The sequence below is a fragment of the Salmo trutta genome, unplaced genomic scaffold (assembly GCF_901001165.1).
Source record: "Salmo trutta unplaced genomic scaffold, fSalTru1.1, whole genome shotgun sequence".
NCBI lineage: Eukaryota > Metazoa > Chordata > Actinopteri > Salmoniformes > Salmonidae > Salmo > Salmo trutta.
The window spans coordinates 27,880-50,060 of NW_021823210.1; the positions used below are offsets into that span (position 1 = coordinate 27,880).

Below are 22,181 nucleotides of genomic sequence, written 5' to 3' on the forward strand. Positions count from 1 at the left end.
CTACAGGCTTGTGGTAGATATATAGGGGAGAGCAAGTGAAACAGTTTTTTAACTAACTGAAGAGTTATCCAATATTTATTTGCTCTAGCCTAAGCTCATATTCAGTTGCCTCAAGGAAAAGGAGAAGAGGAAAACTTAGTACTGTAATTATGGTTTTACTACATAAACAATTACAATGCTTTTCACAAGTGAAGAGGCCTGATCACTGTATCATTCATGTGCTCTTTTTCTACCAACCCTGGTCATTAGGCCCTGGCTGCAAGCTAGTGTTTCATGCTAGGCGCTGTGATACCAGCCACACTAATTGGCAGAGATGGAATTCCTCAGGGGCCTGATTCATCTCTTAGTTCCCAGCACGGAGAGGGGCTTATGTAGGGGTCATACAGACGAGTGCTGTGTGCACACACGCACAGATGCACTCACACACAGAGGCAGGCACACACACACGCACACACACACACAGGCAAAATGCTACTGTACTACTGTTGTCTTATACTGCATCAATTTCCTTCACATAGGCCTCTAAGTACAGTACAGTATAGTCTGGGTAATCTAGGATATTGTGCCTGCCAGCCTGTCACTTCTCTAGACTTAATCCCCACTGTAAGACAAGACATCAGACAGAAAACAGCAGTCCCTCTAGCAGTGTAAGCTTTACTGAGAGGATGGACAGTGTGTGTGTGTGTGTGTGTGTGTGTGTGTGTGTGTGTGTGTGTGTGTGTGTGTGTGTGTGTGTGTGTGTGTGTGTGTAGCCTACACCCTGAGGTCAGATTGTGTGATGTAACAATGACTTATGTCATATGACAGATAACATTAACAATGAAGGCCATGACCTTCACACCTCACTGGCCATTGCAAGCAGTGTCAAACTTTCAGTATTGATAAAGAATCATAATTGCTCTGCATAGTTGAGAGAGTGAGAGAGAAGAGAGAGAAAGAGAGAGATGAGAGAGAAATCGAGACAGAGAGAAAGAGAGAGACAGTGAGACAGAGAGTGAGAGAGAAGAGAGAGAGAGATTAGAGAGAGAAATCGAGACAGAGAGAGAGAGAAAGAGAAACAAAGAGAGAGTGAGAGAGTGAGATGAGAGAACACGGGTGATTAAGAGAAGTTTCTTCAACAGTGTAAATTGTTTGGGGGTTAATGCAAGGGGAAGTCCTACAACAGTGTAAATTGTTTGGGGGTTAATGCTAGTGGAAGTCCTACAACAGTGTAAATTGTTTGGGGGTTAATGCTAGTGGTGGTGGAAGTCCTACAACAGTGTAAATTGTTTGGGGGTTAATGCTAGTGGAAGTCCTACAACAGTGTAAATTGTTTGGGAGTTAATGCTAGTGGAAGTCCTACAACAGTGTAAATTGTTTGGGGGTTAATGCTAGTGGAAGTCCTACAACAGTGTAAATTGTTTGGGGGTTAATGCTAGTGGAAGTCCTACAACAGTGTAAATTGTTTGGGGGTTAATGCTAGTGGAAGTCCTACAACAGTGTAAATTGTTTGGGGGTTAATGCTAGTGGAAGTCCTACAACAGTGTAAATTGTTTGGGGGTTAATGCTAGTGGAAGTCCTACAACAGTGTAAATTGTTTGGGGGTTAATGCTAGTGGAAGTCCTACAACAGTGTAAATTGTTTAGGGGTTAATGCTAGTGGAAGTCCTACAACAGTGTAAATTGTTTGGGGGTTAATGCTAGTGGAAGTCCTACAACAGTGTAAATTGTTTGGGGGTTAATGCTAGTGGAAGTCCTACAACAGTGTAAATTGTTTAGGGGTTAATGCTAGTGGAAGTCCTACAACAGTGTAAATTGTTTAGGGGTTAATGCTAGTGGAAGTCCTACAACAGTGTAAATTGTTTGGGGGTTAATGCTAGTGGAAGTCCTACAACAGTGTAAATTGTTTGGGGGTTAATGCTAGTGGAAGTCCTACAACAGTGTGACATATTTCCCTGGGCCTGGGGGAAACTGCAGCAGTGAGTGGGCCACTCCTCTGATTGCATCCCAAATGGCACCTTTTCCTTATATAGCTCATAGGGCTCTGGTCAAAAGTAGTGCACTATGTAGGGAATTAGGGTGTCATTTGGGCCACGCTCACTCAGACTGGCTCACTTGTCTCTTCAGACACATGTTGAAGAGAGAGGAAATGGAGAGAATTCAGCTCACTCTTCTTGTATCTGGATGTGGTGTGTGGGGGTGTGTGTGTGTGTGTGTGTGTGTGTGTGTGTGTGTGTGTGTGTGTGTGTGTGTGTGTGTGTGTGTGTGTGTGTGTGTGTGTGTGTGTGTGTGTGTGTGTGTGTGTGTGTGTGTGTGTGTGTGTGTGTTTTAGCTGGGGATCTACAGGAAATATGAGATAATCCCCTTTTTAAGATAACTTTCCTTGAGAATGTGATGTGTTTCTTTCTCTAAAGCCCCAATTGTACCACAGCATCCTCAGAAATATACACATAAACCACGCATCAGTGGGGGAGAGAGAGAGATTCAGCATTCAGCACCACAGACAGCTCAGAGAGAGAAAGTGAGATGACACATTAGTCAGACAGTGATAAAAAATTACATTGTTTACAAACAATGGAGTAAAACAAGCTTATATTTTGGGCTCCGATGGGGTAGGACAGTTGAACTACGCTCAATTAAAAGTCAATGGGTATATAATATAGAATTAATTTACAAGTCTAAAAATGTAGGTACCAATCACAGATTTCCCCTTTAAAAGTCCTTGTTTTTATTATCATAAAGATAGAGATACTGACAGGCTACATTCCAGTAGGTGAGGGACACTCACATTCCATCACAGAGCAGGATGTCACACTGACAGTAGCCTACACCCTGAGGTCAGATTGTGTGATGTGACAATGACTTATGTCATATGACAGATAACATTAACAATAAAGGCCATGAGCCTCACACCTCACTGGCCATTGCAAGCAGTGTCAAACATACAGTATTGATAAAGAATCATAATTGCTCTGCATAGTTGAGAGAGTGAGAGAGAAGAGAGAGAAAGAGAGAGATGAGAGAGAAATCGAGACAGAGAGAAAGAGAGAGACAGTGAGAGAGAGAGTGAGAGAGAAGAGAGAGAGAGAAGAGAGAGAAATCGAGACAGAGAGAGAGAAAGAGAAACAAAGAGAGAGTGAGAGAGAGAGATGAGAGAACACGGGTGATTAAGAGAAGTTTCTTCAACAGTGTAAATTGTTTGGGGGTTAATGCTAGGGGAAGTCCTACAACAGTGTAAATTGTTTGGGGGTTAATGCTAGTGGAAGTCCTACAACAGTGTAAATTGTTTGGGGGTTAATGCTAGTGGTGGTGGAAGTCCTACAACAGTATAAATTGTTTGGGGGTTAATGCTAGTGGAAGTCCTACAACAGTGTAAATTGTTTGGGGGTTAATGCTAGTGGAAGTCCTACAACAGTGTAAATTGTTTGGGGGTTAATGCTAGTGGTGGTGGGAAGTCCTACAACAGTGTAAATTGTTTGGGGGTTAATGCTAGTGGAAGTCCTACAACAGTGTAAATTGTTTGGGGGTTAATGCTAGTGGAAGTCCTACAACAGTGTAAATTGTTTGGGGGTTAATGCTAGTGGAAGTCCTACAACAGTGTAAATTGTTTGGGGGTTAATGCTAGTGGAAGTCCTACAACAGTGTAAATTGTTTAGGGGTTAATGCTAGTGGAAGTCCTACAACAGTGTAAATTGTTTGGGGGTTAATGCTAGTGGAAGTCCTTCAACAGTGTAAATTGTTTGGGGGTTAATGCTAGTGGAAGTCCTACAACAGTGTAAATTGTTTGGGGGTTAATGCTAGGGGAAGTCCTACAACAGTGTAAATTGTTTAGGGGTTAATGCTAGTGGAAGTCCTACAACAGTGTAAATTGTTTGGGGGTTAATGCTAGTGGAAGTCCTACAACAGTGTAAATTGTTTAGGGGTTAATGCTAGTGGAAGTCCTACAACAGTGTAAATTGTTTGGGGGTTAATGCTAGTGGAAGTCCTACAACAGTGTAAATTGTTTGGGGGTTAATGCTAGGGGAAGTCCTACAACAGTGTAAATTGTTTAGGGGTTAATGCTAGTGGAAGTCCTACAACAGTGTAAATTGTTTGGGGGTTAATGCTAGTGGAAGTCCTACAACAGTGTAAATTGTTTGGGGGTTAATGCTAGTGGAAGTCCTACAACAGTGTAAATTGTTTAGGGGTTAATGCTAGTGGAAGTCCTACAACAGTGTAAATTGTTTAGGGGTTAATGCTAGTGGAAGTCCTACAACAGTGTAAATTGTTTGGGGGTTAATGCTAGTGGAAGTCCTACAACAGTGTAAATTGTTTGGGGGTTAATGCTAGTGGAAGTCCTACAACAGTGTAAATTGTTTAGGGGTTAATGCTAGTGGAAGTCCTACAACAGTGTAAATTGTTTGGGGGTTAATGCTAGTGGAAGTCCTACAACAGTGTGACATATTTCCCTGGGCCTGGGGGAAACTGCAGCAGTGAGTGGCCCACTCCTCTGATTGCATCCCAAATGGCACCTTTTCCTTTTATAGCTCATAGGGCTCTGGTCAAAAGTAGTGCACTATGTAGGGAATTAGGGTGTCATTTGGGCCACTCTCACTCAGACTGGCTCACTTGTCTCTTCAGACGCATGTTGAAGAGAGAGGAAATGGAGAGAATTCAGCTCACTCTTCTTGTATCTGGATGTGGTGTGTGGGGTTGTGGGTGTGGGTGTGGGTGTGGGTGTGGGTGTGTGTGTGTGTGTGTGTGTGTGTGTGTGTGTGTGTGTGTGTGTGTGTGTGTGTGTGTGTGTGTGTGTGTGTGTGTGTTGTAGCTTACTGCCAGGGTTCAGCAGGTTCAGGGAAGGCTGTAGCGTGGCACTAAGCACACTAGGCAGACCAGAATATATAAATACCTAGTGTATAGGGGATAGTCTACTGTGCATTATTCAACAGCCACAGCCCATATAGCATCATAAGGCACCTCCAATTTAGACCTATATGTCAACTTTTTTATTCATTTAAGCAGCTTGTTTGCTAAATGTGAACAGCCTACGTTCCCCAATCAATGATTTTTTTTTTAGATATATAATTTTACACATAAAAGACTGTAAAATCACCAGAAAATCATCTCAAAGTATTTTTGATTTTATTTATGAAATCTGTTCCCAAGTCTTCCCACGCGTAAATAGAGGGATGTGTGATCGTATCCCAATGTAATCAAGGTTTCACATGATTCTGTTTTTGTCAAATACTATATCTGTTTGTGATTCCTGCTGAATCTATTATTTAATCTCATTCATCCCAGATGTTATCTTGTTGCTATCCGAGATGAGACGAGCCAGCCCATGCTCGCCCCCTTTCTTGCATCACGCTGGTGTTCCAGCGGGCCCGCGCCTGGGAGCTGTCCCGTCCTTAATGGTGCTGAACCCGCGGCGAGAAGAGAACCATCGAGTCGAACGGATTTCAAAAGCACAGAGACAACGGCCACATCAACCACCTCTCTCCGGTTTCGCTGCTCCTGTCGACCCAAAGACATGACAACAACCGTTTCGGGGTGAATTTAAACACTGTTATGTCGTTAAAATATGTGGATTACCCGCTTGTAAAGAGGATGCTCCGTGTGAGAGAAAATGACGGTAGGAGGCTAGGCTCAGTGGAAGCGAAGCCCAGGGCATGTTCGTGACATCCCTACATTATCTTGTAGGCTTTTGTTGTGGGAATCGCCTCAACCTTCTCAGACAGACCGTTGAATTGACAGGCGACGAACGCAAACTACCGTGGAAACTGTATTAGACTGCAGCCGAGGACATAACCTTTAAAGCATCCATCAGGATGAGTATAGAGAAAGGATGATTTAAGCAGGGCTCGACTGGTCAACGGGTGGGGGGGTGGCGGTTATATCAAGGAGCAGTGGCCACATAGCGACTGTTATTACAACATGTAACGGGACATTGTTGGTAGAAGGCCCGTAAAGGAACAAAGCTGTTGGATTAATGGAACATGATACAACGCAGGATCGATAAAGGGCAACGGGAGAGCAGGCTAGACAAGCATGAAAAGATCGCAATACTATAGTCTTGTTCCCAGGATCCGGTTTGTGATGCCATTGGAATGAAATGGGAAGATGCTCAGCTATGTGCCTGCCCATTTTCTCTAAGGTATATGAGACATGTGCGTCTATTTGTTTGATATATAGTCAGGGTTTTCCTGTAACCTGAGCAATTACTTAGTTACAGGCATAAGCGAGCTCCAAGGCTAGTGCACGATAGGGTTCTCTGACAAGGCTGAGAAATGATGTGTGGTGGTGCGCGCACACCGACTCATTCGATTTATTCAGGCTGATTCGATTTTAGAATTCAGAGCTAAATTGAAAATAGCTGTTGAGAGAAAGAATGTCATTCAGCCCAACTGGAAAAGTCACAACAGAGAAAACTCCTCTTTCGGATCGTCCTCAACGAAATAACAGTAAGCGTTTCCTTTTCTCTTCCTGTGCGCTGCACATTTCTGAATAGGAATCTCCACCTGTATGCTCATATCGAAACAGACACATGTTGTTGTCTCTCGGGGTGGTTGTATGGTGCTGGGGATTGTTGAGCCGGAGACCGATGCTGCTCCGCCGCCAGGGCATGTCCAAAGGCCGCTGTTGCGTTTTGTTCAGTGACCTGAAGGTTTTCTTACTCAGACCGCCGGTCCCGGCTCCGCCACCGGCGATCATCCCCATGAACGGACAATACACGGACAGCAATGGGTCCGGCACCGGCATTGATGTTGCCGCCGACAACAGCAACTCTGCAGCGAGTGCACCTCCACCAGAGGCGGATGGTTATGCTGCCCCTGGCCCGCCGACAGGAGAGCCTCATTCTGCCGGGACAAACGAGCCTAAAGCGACAGAGGAATGGCAGCATGCTACGGGACAGACTGGACCCCTGGACTATGGCAGCTCCGAGGAGGACTGCTCCAAAGCGAAGTGTGAGGAGAGATTCTCCCTGAACAGTCGCACAGACAGTGGTGTTAGGACTCCCCAGTGCAGGATATGTTTCCAAGGTCCAGAACAGGTGAGTGGCCTTACAGGTAGACAATAGGTGATAGACATATAGGTAGACCTATAGTCAGACATTGACTGTATATGACTAATTGTTGCTAACTAGGATGTTCTTCAAAGTGTTTCAAAAACAATGGAGCTGTCCATGGAGCTGAAGGGCTGAGAAATTATCTCTCTCTCTGTCTCTGTCTCTCTTTCTTTCTCCCTCCCTCTCAACACTGTGCATGTTGTGGATCCCAAACACGCAGAAGCAATTATATGCTTGAGAACAGAAATAATGATTTTCTAACTTACTCACTTCCCATGGCCATGTAAAAGGTAGGAGTACTAGAATTCACAGAGCAAGCCCTGTCTTGGACAGAAGAGATAGGAACAGAACATGACAGAGGAAGCCCTGTCTTGGACAGAAGAGATAGGAACAGAACATGACAGAGGAAGCCCTGTCTTGGACAGAAGAGATAGGAACAGAACATGACAGAGGAAGCCCTGTCTTGGACAGAAGAGATTGGAACAGAACATGACAGAGGAAGCCCTGTCTCGGACAGAAGAGATAGGAACAGAACATGACAGAGGAAGCCCTGTCTCGGACAGAAGAGATAGGAACAGAACATGATAGAGGAAGCCCTGTCTCGGACAGAAGAGATAGGAACAGAACATGATAGATGAAGACCAGGGGAAGTAGTGGATTCAAGTAACACAGGCTACATCTCAATAGTCTAAAGTCTAAAATCTCCAATTCCAGGTGTTTGCTTTCTACCTGTCCTGGTCTTTCATATCATCGGATGGAGCCAAGGAGAGGGAAAGGAAAGGACACCCCTTTAGAATATTGAGATCCGGCCAGGGAGTGTAGCTAGGGCCACATGGCCTTGGATTACCTGACTCAGAAGAACTCCCATTTACAAAGTACCCGGCCCACGTAGACAACTCAGTGTGAAGGTGAATTGATGATTGAATAGGTGCTGGTGCATCAGTGTCAACATGGTGAATGTGCTGCACATACCTTTCACATCCTGATCCTCTCACCTCTAAGGGAAGTCAATGGGGTTGCTCCTCCCCCTCCTCCTCCTCCTCCCCCTCCTCCTGCTCCTCCTCCTCCTGCTCCTCATCCTCCTGCTCCTCCTCCTGCTCCTCCTCCTCCTGCTCCTCCTCTTCCTCTTCCTCCTCCTCCTCCTCCTCCTCCTCCTCATCCTCCTCCTGCTCCTCCTCCTCCTCCTGCTCCTCCCCCTCCTCCCCCTCCTGCTCCTCCTCCTCCCACTCCTCCTCCTCCTGCTCATCCTCCTGCTGCTCCTCCTGCTCCTCCTCTTCCTCCTTCTCCTCCTTCTTCTCCTCCTCCTCCTGCTCCTCCTCCTGCTCCTCCTCCTCCCCCTGCTCCTCCTCTTCCTCCTCCTGCTCCTCCTCCTCCTGCTCCTCCTCTTCCTCCTCCTACTAATACTCCTCCTCCTCCTCCTGCTCCTCCTTCTCCTCCTCCTCCTAATCCTCTTCCTCCTCCTGCTCCTGCTCCTCCTCCTGCTCATCCTCCTCCTGCTCATCCTCCTCCTGCTCATCCTCATCCTCCTCCTCCTCCTCTTCCTCCTCCTCCTAATCCTCCTCCTCCTAATCCTCCTCCTCCTCCTCCTGCTCCTCCCCCTCCTTCTCCTCCTTTAATCTGTGGCCTAGTCCTGTGCATCAACTAGCCCAGGGGTATTCAACCCAGGGTCCGTGGTATTGCAGGGGGTCCGTGAAAATATATTTTAAAAAAAGGGGATTTACATTTTTAACAATTTAATAGTTTTTATGAATATTGCTAACAAGATAAACCCCTTTTGAATGACATACCTACAGTAGAAAAGATGAGAATATAATATAATAATGTCAAATTTATTTCTCAACTCATAATATTGAGCAAATGACATTTACTGAAGTATCAACCAATGGTCGCGCTCCCCTGCTCAGACTTTGCATGCATCAACCAATGGCTGCGTGCCACGTCATCGACAGTGCTGTAGGGCACATGATTGCTGTAACATATGATGCGATTAGCTGATAGTTAAATATCTATGCAGGCGGTGTAAGAGCCGACATGCGTCAGCACCGCCTGGGCAGAGCAATGCGCCATAAGCTTTGAAAAAGCACTGTGAGCCGCTGGCTGCTGGTCAGCTTTCTTGACAGATTTTGACCAACACATGGCTCACCTTTGTTTAACCAGCGAAACAGCTGCTATTGGCTATTAGTGTTTGGAGTGACCTGTCTAGCTAACAGGTCATGTTAGAGTTCCACTTCCTCTTCCTGTTATAATGTGGGAGGTCAAAATAATATAAAACCATCTACCAAATCTATTCATTTCAAAATGTTGATGACTTAACCTTCACCTGATGATAAGACAAGACGTGAACAGTTTGTTATGCTAACATACGATGGGGGTGCTGGGTCACCGGTTTGCCTGGGCGGGGGTCCCTGGGTCACCGGTTTGCCTGGGCGGGGGTCCCTGGGTCACCGGTTTGCCTGGGCGGGGGTCCCTGGGTCACCGGTTTGCCTGGGCGGGGGTCCATGGTTCAACAGTTTGCCTGGGCGATGGTCCCTGGGTCACCTGTATGCCTGGGCGGGGGTCCATGGTTCACCGGTTTGCCTGGGCGGGGGTCCCTGGGTCACCTGAATGCCAGGGCGGGGGTCCTTGGGTAACAAAAAGTTGAAGACCCCTGAATTTGCCCCATCAGTGGTGAGGACAAATCCTCATGGTCTGTCCCTGTGTTGACATTTAGGGAGACACTAGTCTAGTGTCTGATGATGCCCCTTGGAGAACATCTCTCTCTCTGCTCTAAATGACATCACATTATATAACACTACTGCCTGGAGTGGTAGTTGCAGTCAGCCTGTCTCTGGGTGGCAGGCTGCTGAAAGCTTTTTGGCTCTGAGGATAAATTAATATGTGTCCCAAATGGCACCCTAGTTCCTATCTAGTGCACTACTTTAGACCAGGGTTCGAGTCCCTATCTAGTGCACTACTTTAGACCAGGGCCCATAAGGTGGCCTCTAGGGTGCCATTTGAGCTGCATCCTCAGTATAAAGAGAGTCTGTGTTAAAGCTTTGGCTCAGTCTGGGAGCAGGAGGAGGAAATAAAACACATTCAGGAGAACCAGTGTTGTTAATGCTGCCTGATAATCTGAAAGGTCCTCTCTCTCTCCCTCTCTCCCTCTCTCCCTCCCTCCCTCCCCCCCACCACCTCTCTCCCTCTCTCTCTCAGCCTAGTGTAATATGTTATTGAATGTAAACCCTGTAAACTTATTGAATGTACTCTGCTAGTCTGACTCCTGTCACAGACAGTCCAGGACAGTTGGTTCCCCGGGCGGTTTAGGTTGGATAACCAACGTACCAGTTCAGACCTCTTTTAAAGTCATGTTGTTGTAGCCTAACTACCAGACAGCAGGCTGCACTGGGTACACATACATTTATCTGCCAGCCAGGGACAGCTTTTCTATGTCTTTATTGTGTAGTATCCACCTGTTTGTATTACATAGATGGTGTGAAATTGATTGTAGATAATTGCCTGTCTCTCTCTGAAGAAAGGAACAGGAGAGATGTCATTATAGATGTTTGGCTTTAGAAAAGTGCTCTTCTGGGTGTTTGTGTTAACAACTGAAACATGAAAGCAAGAGAATGACCTTCTTGAAAGGCTGTTTCCTCTCTCTCTGTGTCTCTCTGTGTCTCTCTGTGTCTCTCTGTGTCTCTCTGTCTCTCTCTGTCTCTCTCTGTCTCTCTCTCTGTGTCGTCTCTCTCTGTGTGTCTCTCTCTGTGTGTCTCTCTCTGTGTGTCTCTCTCTGTGTGTCTCTCTCTGTGTGTCTCTCTCTGTGTGTCTCTCTCTGTGCGTCTCTCTCTCTGTCTCTCTCTCTCTGTGTCTCTCTCTCTCTGTGTGTGTCTCTCTCTGTGTGTGTCTCTCTCTGTGTCTCTCTCTCTGTGTCTCTCTGTGTGTGTGTGTGTGTGTGTGTCTCTCTCTCTCTAATAAAAGTGGTTGCATTGTCCTTAGGAAAAATAACATTTGAGCCTGGATATGGTATGCCTGGCAGATTCAAGGCTACCCATCGTCACTGCTGACTTTTTAAATAGTTGATCCTGGTAAAGGATTCATCTGACCAGAGCACTAACCAGAGAGGACGTGGCCTGGTCATGATAACCATGGTAGCTGTGAGATGTCTGGAACCAGAGAGGACGTGGTCTGGTCATGATAACCATGGTAACTGTGAGATGTCTGGAACCAGAGAGGACGTGGCCTGGTCATGATAACCATGGTAACTGTGAGATGTCTGGAACCAGAGAGGACGTGGCCTGGTCATGATAACCATGGTAGCTGTGAGATGTCTGGAACCAGAGAGGACGTGGCCTGGTCATGATAACCATGGTAACTGTGAGATGTCTGGAACCAGAGAGGACGTGGCCTGGTCATGATAACCATGGTAGCTGTGAGATGTCTGGAACCAGAGAGGACGTGGCCTGGTCATGATAACCATGGTAGCTGTGAGATGTCCGGAACCAGAGAGGACGTGGCCTGGTCATGATAACCATGGTAACTGTGAGATGTCTGGAACCAGAGAGGACGTGGCCTGGTCATGATAACCATGGTAACTGTGAGATGTCCGGAACCAGAGAGGTCGTGGCCTGGTCATGATAACCATGGTAGCTGTGAGATGTCTGGAACCAGAATAAATACATTATATTGGTAATACTGATGATAAAAATACGCTTTTTAATGAGTGTCACACATTAATGTGTCATCTCACTCTCTCTCACTTTCTCTCACTGAGCTGATAAATCTCTATCACTCTCTCTGAGAGGATTATAAATGACAAGTTCACGGTAGAACACACTGATGTGAGAATCACACACGCTCACACACACGCACTACACACACAAACTTTCACACATAAGATAAGAGTGTTAAGGATTCATCTCTGAGGAGGTCTCTGTTGAAACAGATGACATGAGCTGTGGGAGGTAAGAAAGCAGAAACCACAGAGCTGTCTATCTGTCTGGATGAAACACGCTGTAGAATCCACACTCTGACAGATACACAGAGTCAGGGAGGACATGTAGGTGCAGAACTGAAGGACACGTTACTGGTAACTCTAGAGACAAGGCTTCAGATCCACTGTTCTCCAGAGCTGTGGGTGCATAGGACATGTAGAGAGAATGTGGCTTGGTCCAAAATGGCTCCCTATTCCCTACATTTTGCACTACTCCTGCTCTGGCTAAAAGTGATGCACTATATAGAGAATAGGGTGCCAGATTAACCCTGTGGCAGCACCAATTATGTATATAAACCCTGGATTGCTGATGCTATGTATTGGCCAATGAGAGGCTTTGAAGCCATGTGTCGGCCATATTGGTACTCCCCATAGGAATGAATGGAATTCTACAGTATTTCAATGAAATGTTTCAAGGACAAAATTACATGTATTTAAGTATTTTTTGTTTTAGTGTGGACAGTAACATTAGTAATGTAAAAAATATATACTTTATGGAAAATGTTATGTTTAGCTCACATAATAACATTTAAAAGTATGCATTAAGGTGTCTGTAATAGAATAAACGTGGCAAAAACCAAAACAAATGTAGACATTAATAATGCATTTCTTTAGCTTCCAAAATATTTTTGACACCGGTGTAGGAGTGTCAAGATGGAGGGGCGATGGCTTCAACACAGCGCCCCCTATCAGTCATCCAGCGTATATATAAATCATTGGTCAGCACCCTGGCCGACACTCAGCTGGCTCACTGTAAGACAAACCTATAGCAGCATTTTCCTTTGTGTCCCACAGGGGGAGCTGCTGAGCCCGTGTCGCTGCAGTGGGTCGGTCCGCTGTACCCATGAGCCCTGCCTCATCAAGTGGATCAGTGAGAGGGGCTCCTGGAGCTGTGAGCTCTGCTACTACAAGTACCACGTGGTAGCCATCAGCACCAATAACCCGCTCCAGGTAGGGACAGCTGTGGTGGGACTCACCAGCTCTTGGACTTGAGTCAAGGGGGAGGGTTTTAGGGGATGAAGAGGAGAGCTCTAACTGGGTGTATATCACACAGCACTGCAAAGAGAGAGAGGGGTTAATACTAGTGTATAGTGTGTATGAATAGTATGGGATGATGATGTACTCTCTCTCTCCCCCCAGTGGCAGGCCATCTCTCTGACCGTGATAGAGAAGGTCCAGATCGCTGCGGCCGTGCTGGGAAGCCTGTTCCTCATGTCCTCTATCTCCTGGCTGGTGTGGTCCTCCCTCAGCCCCTCGGCCAAGTGGCAGCGCCAGGACCTGCTCTTCCAGATCTGCTACGCCATGTACGGATTCATGGACCTCGTCTGCATCGGTGAGGCCGGCACACAGAGGAACTCCTCCTCCTCCTCCTCTTCTTCTTTCTTCCTTGATTGATTTATTGGGGGGAAAAGATACACAACCCAGGGGATAACACGATAAAGCAATTCTACTTGTTTGCAACGTAGTCCCCTATGGAATACACCTCCCTCCTCCCCTCTTCCTGTCCTCCATTCCCTCTTCTCCAATCAGGACACTTGAGGTGGGACATATGACTCCACAGACAGAGCTCTGGAGGACTCCCTGTGTGATCTATGAACATTACCAACGCATGTTGGATTCAGGATGTATTCATGTGTAACTGACAACCTCCCCCTCTTCTTCTCTCGTTCAAGCGCTGATCGTCCATGAAGGCCCCTCAGTGTTCAGGATCTTTAACCGCTGGCAGGCAGTGAACCAGCAGTGGAAGGTGCTCAACTACGACAAGATCAAAGACACTGAGGACCACCAGAAATCCAGGCTCACGCCCAGGCACTTGTCCCTGCCCAACCCCAGGACGAGTGCTCCTCCCGGGGCAGAGCCGGGGGATGACATGGTCTCCCCCTCCACCTCCTCCCTCATGGCCGCGGTGGCCGCCTCCGCGCCTGGCTACACCGTGGCCACGACCACAACCGCCAGCCTGACGACGGTGACGACACAGGACTCAATGTCGGAGCCGAGCAACGGGGGGCCACCATCCCTGCCGGACCACCACTGTGCGTACAACATCCTCCACCTGCTCACCCAGCACCTCTGGACAACGCAGCAGGGGCCCCGGCCCACTCAAGTCCAACCCCAGCCTCCACAGCCCAGCAACAGCAGCCGGGAGCTGGTCATGAGAGTCACTACGGTCTGAGGCTTCAACTGAGGCCTAACTTTGTTACATTACAACAACGAGAGAGACAGACATAAGAGAGAGAGGTGTGGCCTCGTTTTGGGAGTTTGAATGGAGGACTGGGAGATGTTACTGCTGCTTCACAGAGATTTACATGAAGTTACTCAATGCTGCTTGGGACAGAAAGATGAAGGAGCGAGAGGGAGAGTGTGGGTGAGGGGGGGGGGGATGAACAGGGGTTGAGGATGGCGAGGCGGAGGGCAGAGAGAGAGAGAGAGATTTGCCAGTTTCCTGTGTTTTGACAGCCTTGATGTAATAAAAGGAGATTTCCAGATCTGTGTGTTGTGGTCTGATGTAGCAGGAAGGATGTGTGAGGCAGAGCCATTTCTCTATATATATAGGACTCTGCTTCGAGGGGGCTGTGATAGATGGCACTGATCTGATGTGATCTACTGTCTAGCCTGGAGCAACACTCCTGTCAGGAAGCTGCAGTCCTCACAGTCAGGATACATAGACCTTTCTAATTACTATGATGACAGACAGGAGCACAGTTCAGTACAGTGACAGTCCATAACACTAATACTTCTTACATTAGCTGTTCACAATGACAATTCAGTCTACATCCCAAATGGCACCCTATTCCCTACATGGTGCACTACTTTTGACCAGAACCCGATGGGACCTGGTCAAATCTAGTGGACTGTACAGGGAACAGGTTGCTATTTGGGATGCAGCCTGAGATGAAGTTTCAATACAAAACACAAGCAGTCTCCTTCTGAAGAGCGTGAATAGTACGCCACTGACCCGAGGTTAGTTTGGAGTAGCCTAAAGTATGTGGTAACGCATTAACAGTTGAATTATTCATATTGGAATATGATTCCTTCCTGTCAACTATGAGACATGGCAGAGGCATCACAGACAGCTTTACCTCTTCCCAGAGTAGTTTATCTACAGCTTTACGTCTCCCCAGAGTAGTTTATATACAGCTTTACCTCTTCCAGAGTAGTTTATATACAGCTTTACGTCTCCCCAGAGTAGTTTATATACAGCTTTACGTCCCCCAGAGTAGTTTATATACAGCTTTACGTCTCCCCAGAGTAATTTATATACAGCTTTACGTCTCCCCAGAGTAATTTATATACAGCTTTACGTCTCCCCAGAGTAGTTTATATACAGCTTTACGTCTCCCAGAGTAGTTTATATACAGCTTTACGTCTCCCCAGAGTAGTTTAATATACAGCTTTACGTCTCCCCAGAGTAGTTTATATACAGCTTTACGTCTCCCAAGAGTAATTTATATACAGCTTTACGTCTCCCCAGAGTAGTTTATATACAGCTTTACGTCTCCCCAGAGTAGTTTATATATACAGCTTTACATCTCCCCAGAGTAATTTATATACAGCTTTACGTCTCCCCAGAGTAGTTTAATATACAGCGTTACGTCTCCCCAGAGTAGTTTATATACAGCTTACGTCTCCCAGAGTTAAGTTATATACAGCGTTACGTCTCCCCAGAGTAAGTTTATATACAGCTTTACGTCCTCCCCAGAGTAGTTTAATACCGTTACGTCTCCCAGAGTAGTTTTATACCGTATCTCCCCAGAGTACATTTATATACAGGCTCTTACGTCTCCCCAGAGTAGTTTATATACACGCTTTCCATCTCCCCAGAGTAGTTTATATACAGCTTACGTTCTCCCCAGAGTCGTTTATATACAGCTTTACGCTCTCCCCATGAGTAGTTTTATCTTACAAGCTTTAACCTACTCCCCAGAGCTAATTTATATACAGGCTTTACGTCTCCCCAGAGTAACTTTATATACAGCTTTACCTCTTCCAGAGTAATTTATCTACAGCTTTACATTCTCCCCAGAGTAGTTTTAATACAGCTTTACGTCTCCCCAGAGTAGTTTATATACAGCTTTACGTATCCCCAGAGTAATTTATATACAGCTTTACGCCCTCCCCAGAGTAGTTATTATATAGCTTTACCTCTCCCAGCAGTAATTTATATACAGCTTTACGTCTTCCCAGAGTAATTTATATACAGCTTTACATCTCCCAGAGTAATTTATATACAGCTTTACGTCTCCCCAGAGTAGTTTATAACAGCTTTACATCTCCCCAGAGTAATTATATACAGCTTTACCCAGAATAAAGTTATCTCCTCTCCTCTCCTGAGGAATTAAGTCTCCCCAGAGTAATTATATACAGCTTTACGTCTCCAAGAGTAATTTATATACAGCTTTACCCAGAATAAAGTATCTCCTCTCCTCTCCTGAGGAAATTAAGTCTCCCCAGAGTAGTTTATATACAGCTTTACGTCTTCCCAGAGTAGTTTATATACAGCTTTACGTCTCCCCAGAGTAATTTATATACAGCTTTACGTCTTACCAGAGTAATTTATATACAGCTTTACCCAGAATAAAGTATCTCCTCTCCTCTCCCCTCTCCCCTCCCCCCCTCTCTCCCCCAGAGTAATTTATATACAGCTTTACATCTTCCCAGAGTAATTTATATACAGCTTTACATCTCCCCAGAGTAATTTATATACAGCTTTACGTCTCCCCAGAGTAGTTTATATACAGCTTTACGTCTCCCCAGAGTAATTTATATACAGCTTTACGTCTTCCCAGAGTAATTTATATACAGCTTTACGGTCTCCCCAGAGTAATTTATATACAGCTTTACGTCTCCCCAGAGTAATTTATATACAGCTTTAACATCCTCCCCAGAGTAGTTTATATACAGCTTACACCTCCCCAGAGTCATTTATATACAGCTTTACATCTCCCCAGAGTAATTTATATACAGCTTTACGTCTCCCCAGAGTAGTTTATATACAGCTTTACGTCTCCCCCAGAGTAATTTATATACAGCTGTACGTCTTCCCAGAGTAATTTATATACAGCTTTACGTCTCCCCAGAGTAGTTTATATACAGCTTTACACCTCCCCAGAGTAGTTTATATACAGCTTTACACCTCCCCAGAGTAGTTTATATACAGCTTTACACCTCCCCAGAGTAGTTTATATCAGCTTTACGTCTCCCCAGAGTAGTTATATACAGCTTTATGTCTCCCCAGAGTAATTTATATACAGCTTTACACCTCCCCAGAGTAATTTATATACAGCTTTAACACCTCCCCAGAGTAGTTTATATACAGCTTTACGTTCTCCCCAGAGTAATTTATATACAGCTTTATGTCTCCCCAGAGTAGTTTATTTACAGCTTTACATCTTCCCAGCATAAGAAACACAAAAGGTTAAATCATGATGTGTCTCTAGTAGAACACAGTGAGCCGGTTGAAATGGATTTAACTCAAACCTGTCTCTTCTGTCAGGTCCATCCATCTTAGTACAGGTTGAAATGGATTTAACTCTAAACCTGTCTCTTCTGTCAGGTCCATCCATCTTAGTACAGGTTGAAATGGATTCAACTCAAAACCTGTCTCTTCTGTCAGGTCCATCCATCTTAGTACAGGTTGAAATGGATTCAACGTCAAAACCTGTCTCTTCTGTCAGGTCCATCCATCTTAGTACAGGTTGAAATGGATTTAACTCTAAACCTGTTCTTCTGTCAGGTCCATCCATCTTAGTACAGGTTGAAATGGATTTAACTCAAAACCTGTCTCTTCTGTCAGGTCCATCCATCTTAGTACAGGTTGAAATGGATTTAACTCTAAACCTGTCTCTTCTGTCAGGTCCATCCATCTTAGTACAGGTTGAAATGGATTTAACCTCAAACCTGTCCTCATTCTGTCAGGTCCATCCATCTTAGTACAGGTTGAAATGGATTTAACTCAAAACCTGTCTCTTCTGTCAGGTCCATCCATCTTAGTACAGGTTGAAATGGATTTAACTCTAAACCTGTCTCTTCTGTCAGGTCCCATCCATCTTAGTACAGGTTGAAATGGATTTAACTCTAAACCTGTCTATTCTGTTGGGTCCATCCATCTTAGGTACAGGTTGAAATGGATTTAACTCAAAACCTGTCTCTTCTGTCAGGTCCATCCATCTTAGTACAGGTTGAAATGGGATTTAAATCTAAACATGTCTATTCTGGTTTGGGTCCATCCATCTTAGTACAGGGTTGAAATGGATTCAACTCAAAACTGTCTCTTCTGTCAGATCCATTCCATCTTAGTACAGTGTTGAAACTGGATTTAACTTCAAAACCTGTCTCTTCTGTCAGTTCCATCATCTTCAGTACAGGTGAAATGGATTTTAACATCTAAACCTGTCTATCTGTTGGGTCCATAAAGTCTTATACAGGTTGAATGGAATTAACTCAAAACCTGTTTTGTAAGGTCCATCAATCTTAGTACAGGTTGGATCTCTATGAGAAGGGGAATCCATATGATCTTTGATCACCACCACCGATGGCAGTAAAAGGGTTTCATGTTGACAGGAACTGCAGAGCACGTACCTGAGTGAAAAACTGAAGAGCAGCATACGGTTGTTGTTTGAGTGAACTGAAGAGCAGCAGGGGTGATGTTTGAGTGAAAACTGAAGAGCAGCAGAGGGTGTTGTTTGAGTGAAAACTGAAGAGCAGCAGAGGGTGTTGTTTGAGTGAAAACTGAAGAGCAGCAGAGGGTGTTGTTTGAGTGAAAACTGAAGAGCAGCAGAGGGTGTTGTTTGAGTGAAAACTGAAGAGCAGCAGAGGGTGATGTTTGAGTGAAAACTGAAGAGCAGCAGAGGGTGTTGTTTGAGTGAAAACTGAAGAGCAGCAGAGGGTGTTGTTTGAGTGAAAACTGAAGAGCAGCAGAGGGTGTTGTTTGAGTGAAAACTGAAGAGCAGCAGAGGGTGTTGTTTGAGTGAAAACTGAAGAGCAGCAGAGGGTGTTGTTTGAATGGAACATAACGAGCTAAGAGACTGCTTTTCAGATGCTTCCTGACGTTTTTGGTTCTGAGTGAAGTACCTCCAATCAAAACAGTGTGCATCTGGTAACCATGACGATGACCCCCAGCCCCTACCTGACCCCTGAGTTAAGCCAACCACAGTGCCTCTGTGAAAAGGACACCACTTGCCTTCAGTCAGTGAATACATTGTTCCATGGGGACATATTTGTTTATGATTAGTATAATATATGTTAAAGAAAACTGTTGATATATAAAACAAGGAATTTGATTCTGTGGGTTCGCTTGGGTACATCTGAGTCAGACCGTGTAGTTCAACATCGTTCCAATCATCTCTTTATTACAAAATGAGCTCCAAAAAACAAGTACAAACACATCATGATTTAGAGGTGTAAGTCTACATTCCTTAAAGCCTGGTGTCTCATTCAGAGCTCTGCTGGACTACGAGCAGCCATCTACTCCATATATAGTGGACTACTTTGGGCCAGGGCCGGTCTCAAGCTCTTCTGCATTCAATAGGAGGAGACTGAGTCTCAGATCTGTTTAGTCAACTACACATGACATGATGCCAATAGGAGTTGGCTTACAGCACCAAAACACATCTGGGACTCAGGCTAGGTAAATCAGATAAAATACACATTTTACACTCTAAAGCAATCAAGGTCTCTACAGGCGACACAATGCACAGGATATTTAATAGGTAGGCTTTCCTCTAGAGGAACCCTGGGTAATGATGATGTTACAGAACCACAGGTCCTGTTCTGGTCGGGGTTTTCACCATTACAGTACATGCAGCATCCTCAGTATGGGATGGAAGCACCACACACACTGACAAGCAGCATCCTATGAAGTTGCACTACTTTTGACCAGGGCCCATAGAGTGCATTTGGGACATAAGCACAGGCAATATAGAACCCAAACCGATCTATAAGGTCCACTGGGGTGTATGAGGGAGAGTGAGTGTGTGGGGAGAGAGATCGATACGTCCAACCCCTCTACCAGTCCCACAGTACGTCCAACCACCTCTACCAGTCCCTACAGTACGTCCAACTCCTCTACCAGTCCCTACAGTACGTCCAACCCCTCTACCAGTCCCCACCCCCTCTACCAGTCCCTACAGTACATCCAGCCCCTCTACCAGTCCCTACAGTACGTCCAGCCCCTCTACCAGTCCCTACAGTACGTCCACCCCTCTACCAGTCCCTACAGTACGTCCAACCCCTCTACCAGTCCCTACAGTACGTCCAGCCCCTCTACCAGTCCCTACAGTACGTCCAACCCCTCTACCAGTCCCCACCCCTCTACCAGTCCCTACAGTACGTCCAACCCCTCTACCAGTCCCTACCCCTCTACCAGTCCCCACCCCTCTACCAGTCCCTACAGTACGTCCAACCCCTCTACCAGTCCCCACAGTACATCCAGCCCCTCTACCAGTCCCCCACAGTACGTCCAGCCCCTCTACCAGTCCCTACAGTACGTCCAACCCCTCTACCAGTCCCCACCCCTCTACCAGTCCCTACAGTACGTCCAACCCCTCTACCAGTCCCTACCCCTCTACCAGTCCCCACCCCTCTACCAGTCCTACAGTACGTCCAAGCCCCTCTACCAGTCCCCACAGTACATCCAGCCCCTCTACCAGTCCCCACAGTACGTCCAGCCCCTCTACCAGTCCCTACAGTACGTCCAGCCCCTCTACCAGTCCCTACAGTACGTCCAGCCCCCTCTACCAGTTCCCTACAGTATGGCCAACCCCTCTAGCCAGTCCCTACAGTACGGCCAACCCCTCTACCAGTCCCTACAGTACGTCCAGCCCCTCTACCAGTCCCTACAGTACGTCCAGCCCCTCTACCAGTCCCTACAGTACGTCCAGCCCCTCTACCAGTCCCTACAGTACGTCCAGCCCCTCTACCAGTCCCCTACAGTACGTCCAGGCCCCTCTACCAGTCCTACAGTACGTCCAGCCCCTCTACCAGTCCATACAGTACGTCCAACCCTCTACCAGTCCCTACAGTACGTCCAACCCCTCTACCAGTCCCTACAGTACGTCCCTCCTCTACCAGTCCCTACAGTACGTCCAACCCCTCTAACCAGTCCCTACAGTACGTCCAGCCCCTCTACCAGTCCCTACAGTACGTCCAGCCCCTCTACCAGTCCCTACAGTACGTCCAGCCCCTCTACCAGTCCCTACAGTACGTCCAACCCCTCTACCAGTCCCTACAGTACGTCCAGCTCCTCTACCAGTCCTACAGTACGTCCAGCCCCTCTACCAGTCCCTACAGTACATCCAGCCCCTCTACCAGTCCCTACAGTACGTCCAGCCCCTCTACCAGTCCCTACAGTACGTCCAACCCCTCTACCAGTCCCTACAGTACGTCCAGCCCCTCTACCAGTCCCTACAGTACATCCAGCCCCTCTACCAGTCCCTACAGTACGTCCAGCCCCTCTACCAGTCCCTACAGTACGTCTAGCCCCTCTACCAGTCCCTACAGTACGTCCAGCCCCTCTACCAGTCCCTACAGTACGTCCAACTCCTCTACCAGTCCCTACAGTATTTAAAGAGTAACTTTCAAGACACAAAACAGGATGTTTTTAGTTATAGTGAAACACGTCAATCCTGGTCTTCATTTTGACAGTTTGTTGCAAAAGTGATATATTCAGGTCTTTTAGTATTAAATCTAGCTCCTTGTCCCTAGTGGTTCAACCCTACCATTGAAATGGTGATGTAGAGGCCCCCCTACATCATCAAAGGGAGGGGTTCAGTATGAAATCCACTCCCTTCTAGATGCAGGTTGTGGAGTGTGCCAATATATTTAGCGTGATGCTTCCTTGAACACTGACGTTACACAACATACAAAGGCAGTAAAGGCACATACCCGCATATGACCAAATTCAACGTTTTATCTTACCGTTTCATACACATCAATCTGGTTTACCAAGAAAAAATAACAATTATACGTATATACAGTTGAAGTGGGAAGTTTACATACAATTAGGTTGGAGTCATTTTTCAACCACTCCACACATTTCTTGTCACAAACTATAGTTTGGCAAGTCAGTTAGGACATCTGCTTTGTGCATGACACAAGTAATTTTTCCAACAATTGTTTACAGACAGATTATTTCACTTACAATTCACTGTATCACAATTCCAGTGGGTCAGAAGTTTACATACACTAAGTTGAC

General features: G+C 46.1%; 1 protein-coding gene across 2 annotated transcripts; it reads left to right on the plus strand.

Annotated features, from left to right (window-relative positions):
- Positions 1-5,348: 5,348 nt before the first annotated feature.
- On the plus strand, positions 5,349-14,388 carry LOC115189694 (E3 ubiquitin-protein ligase MARCH4). Of its 2 annotated transcripts, XM_029748234.1 has the most exons (5): positions 5,349-6,418; positions 6,636-7,008; positions 12,785-12,940; positions 13,130-13,322; positions 13,663-14,387. In XM_029748234.1, exons 2-5 carry the CDS (start codon positions 6,673-6,675, stop codon positions 14,160-14,162), a joined length of 1,185 nt encoding a protein of 394 aa, XP_029604094.1. In that variant the 5' UTR covers positions 5,349-6,418; positions 6,636-6,672; the 3' UTR covers positions 14,163-14,387. The 2 variants fall into 2 exon arrangements, with proteins under 2 accessions (XP_029604094.1, XP_029604093.1); XM_029748233.1 differs by having other exon boundaries at positions 5,349-7,008; positions 13,663-14,388.
- The last annotated feature ends 7,793 nt before the right edge of the window (positions 14,389-22,181 follow it).

Excerpts from the sequence above, each read along its gene's own strand:
- LOC115189694 (XM_029748233.1), top strand. The coding sequence starts at position 6,502 with ATGTTGTTGTCTCTCGGGGTGGTTGTATGGTGCTGGGGATTGTTGAGC. Across the intron at positions 7,009-12,784 it reads GTTTCCAAGGTCCAGAACAG|GGGGAGCTGCTGAGCCCGTG; the intron begins GTGAGTGGCCTT and ends TGTGTCCCACAG. Across the intron at positions 12,941-13,129 it reads GCACCAATAACCCGCTCCAG|TGGCAGGCCATCTCTCTGAC; the intron begins GTAGGGACAGCT and ends CTCTCCCCCCAG.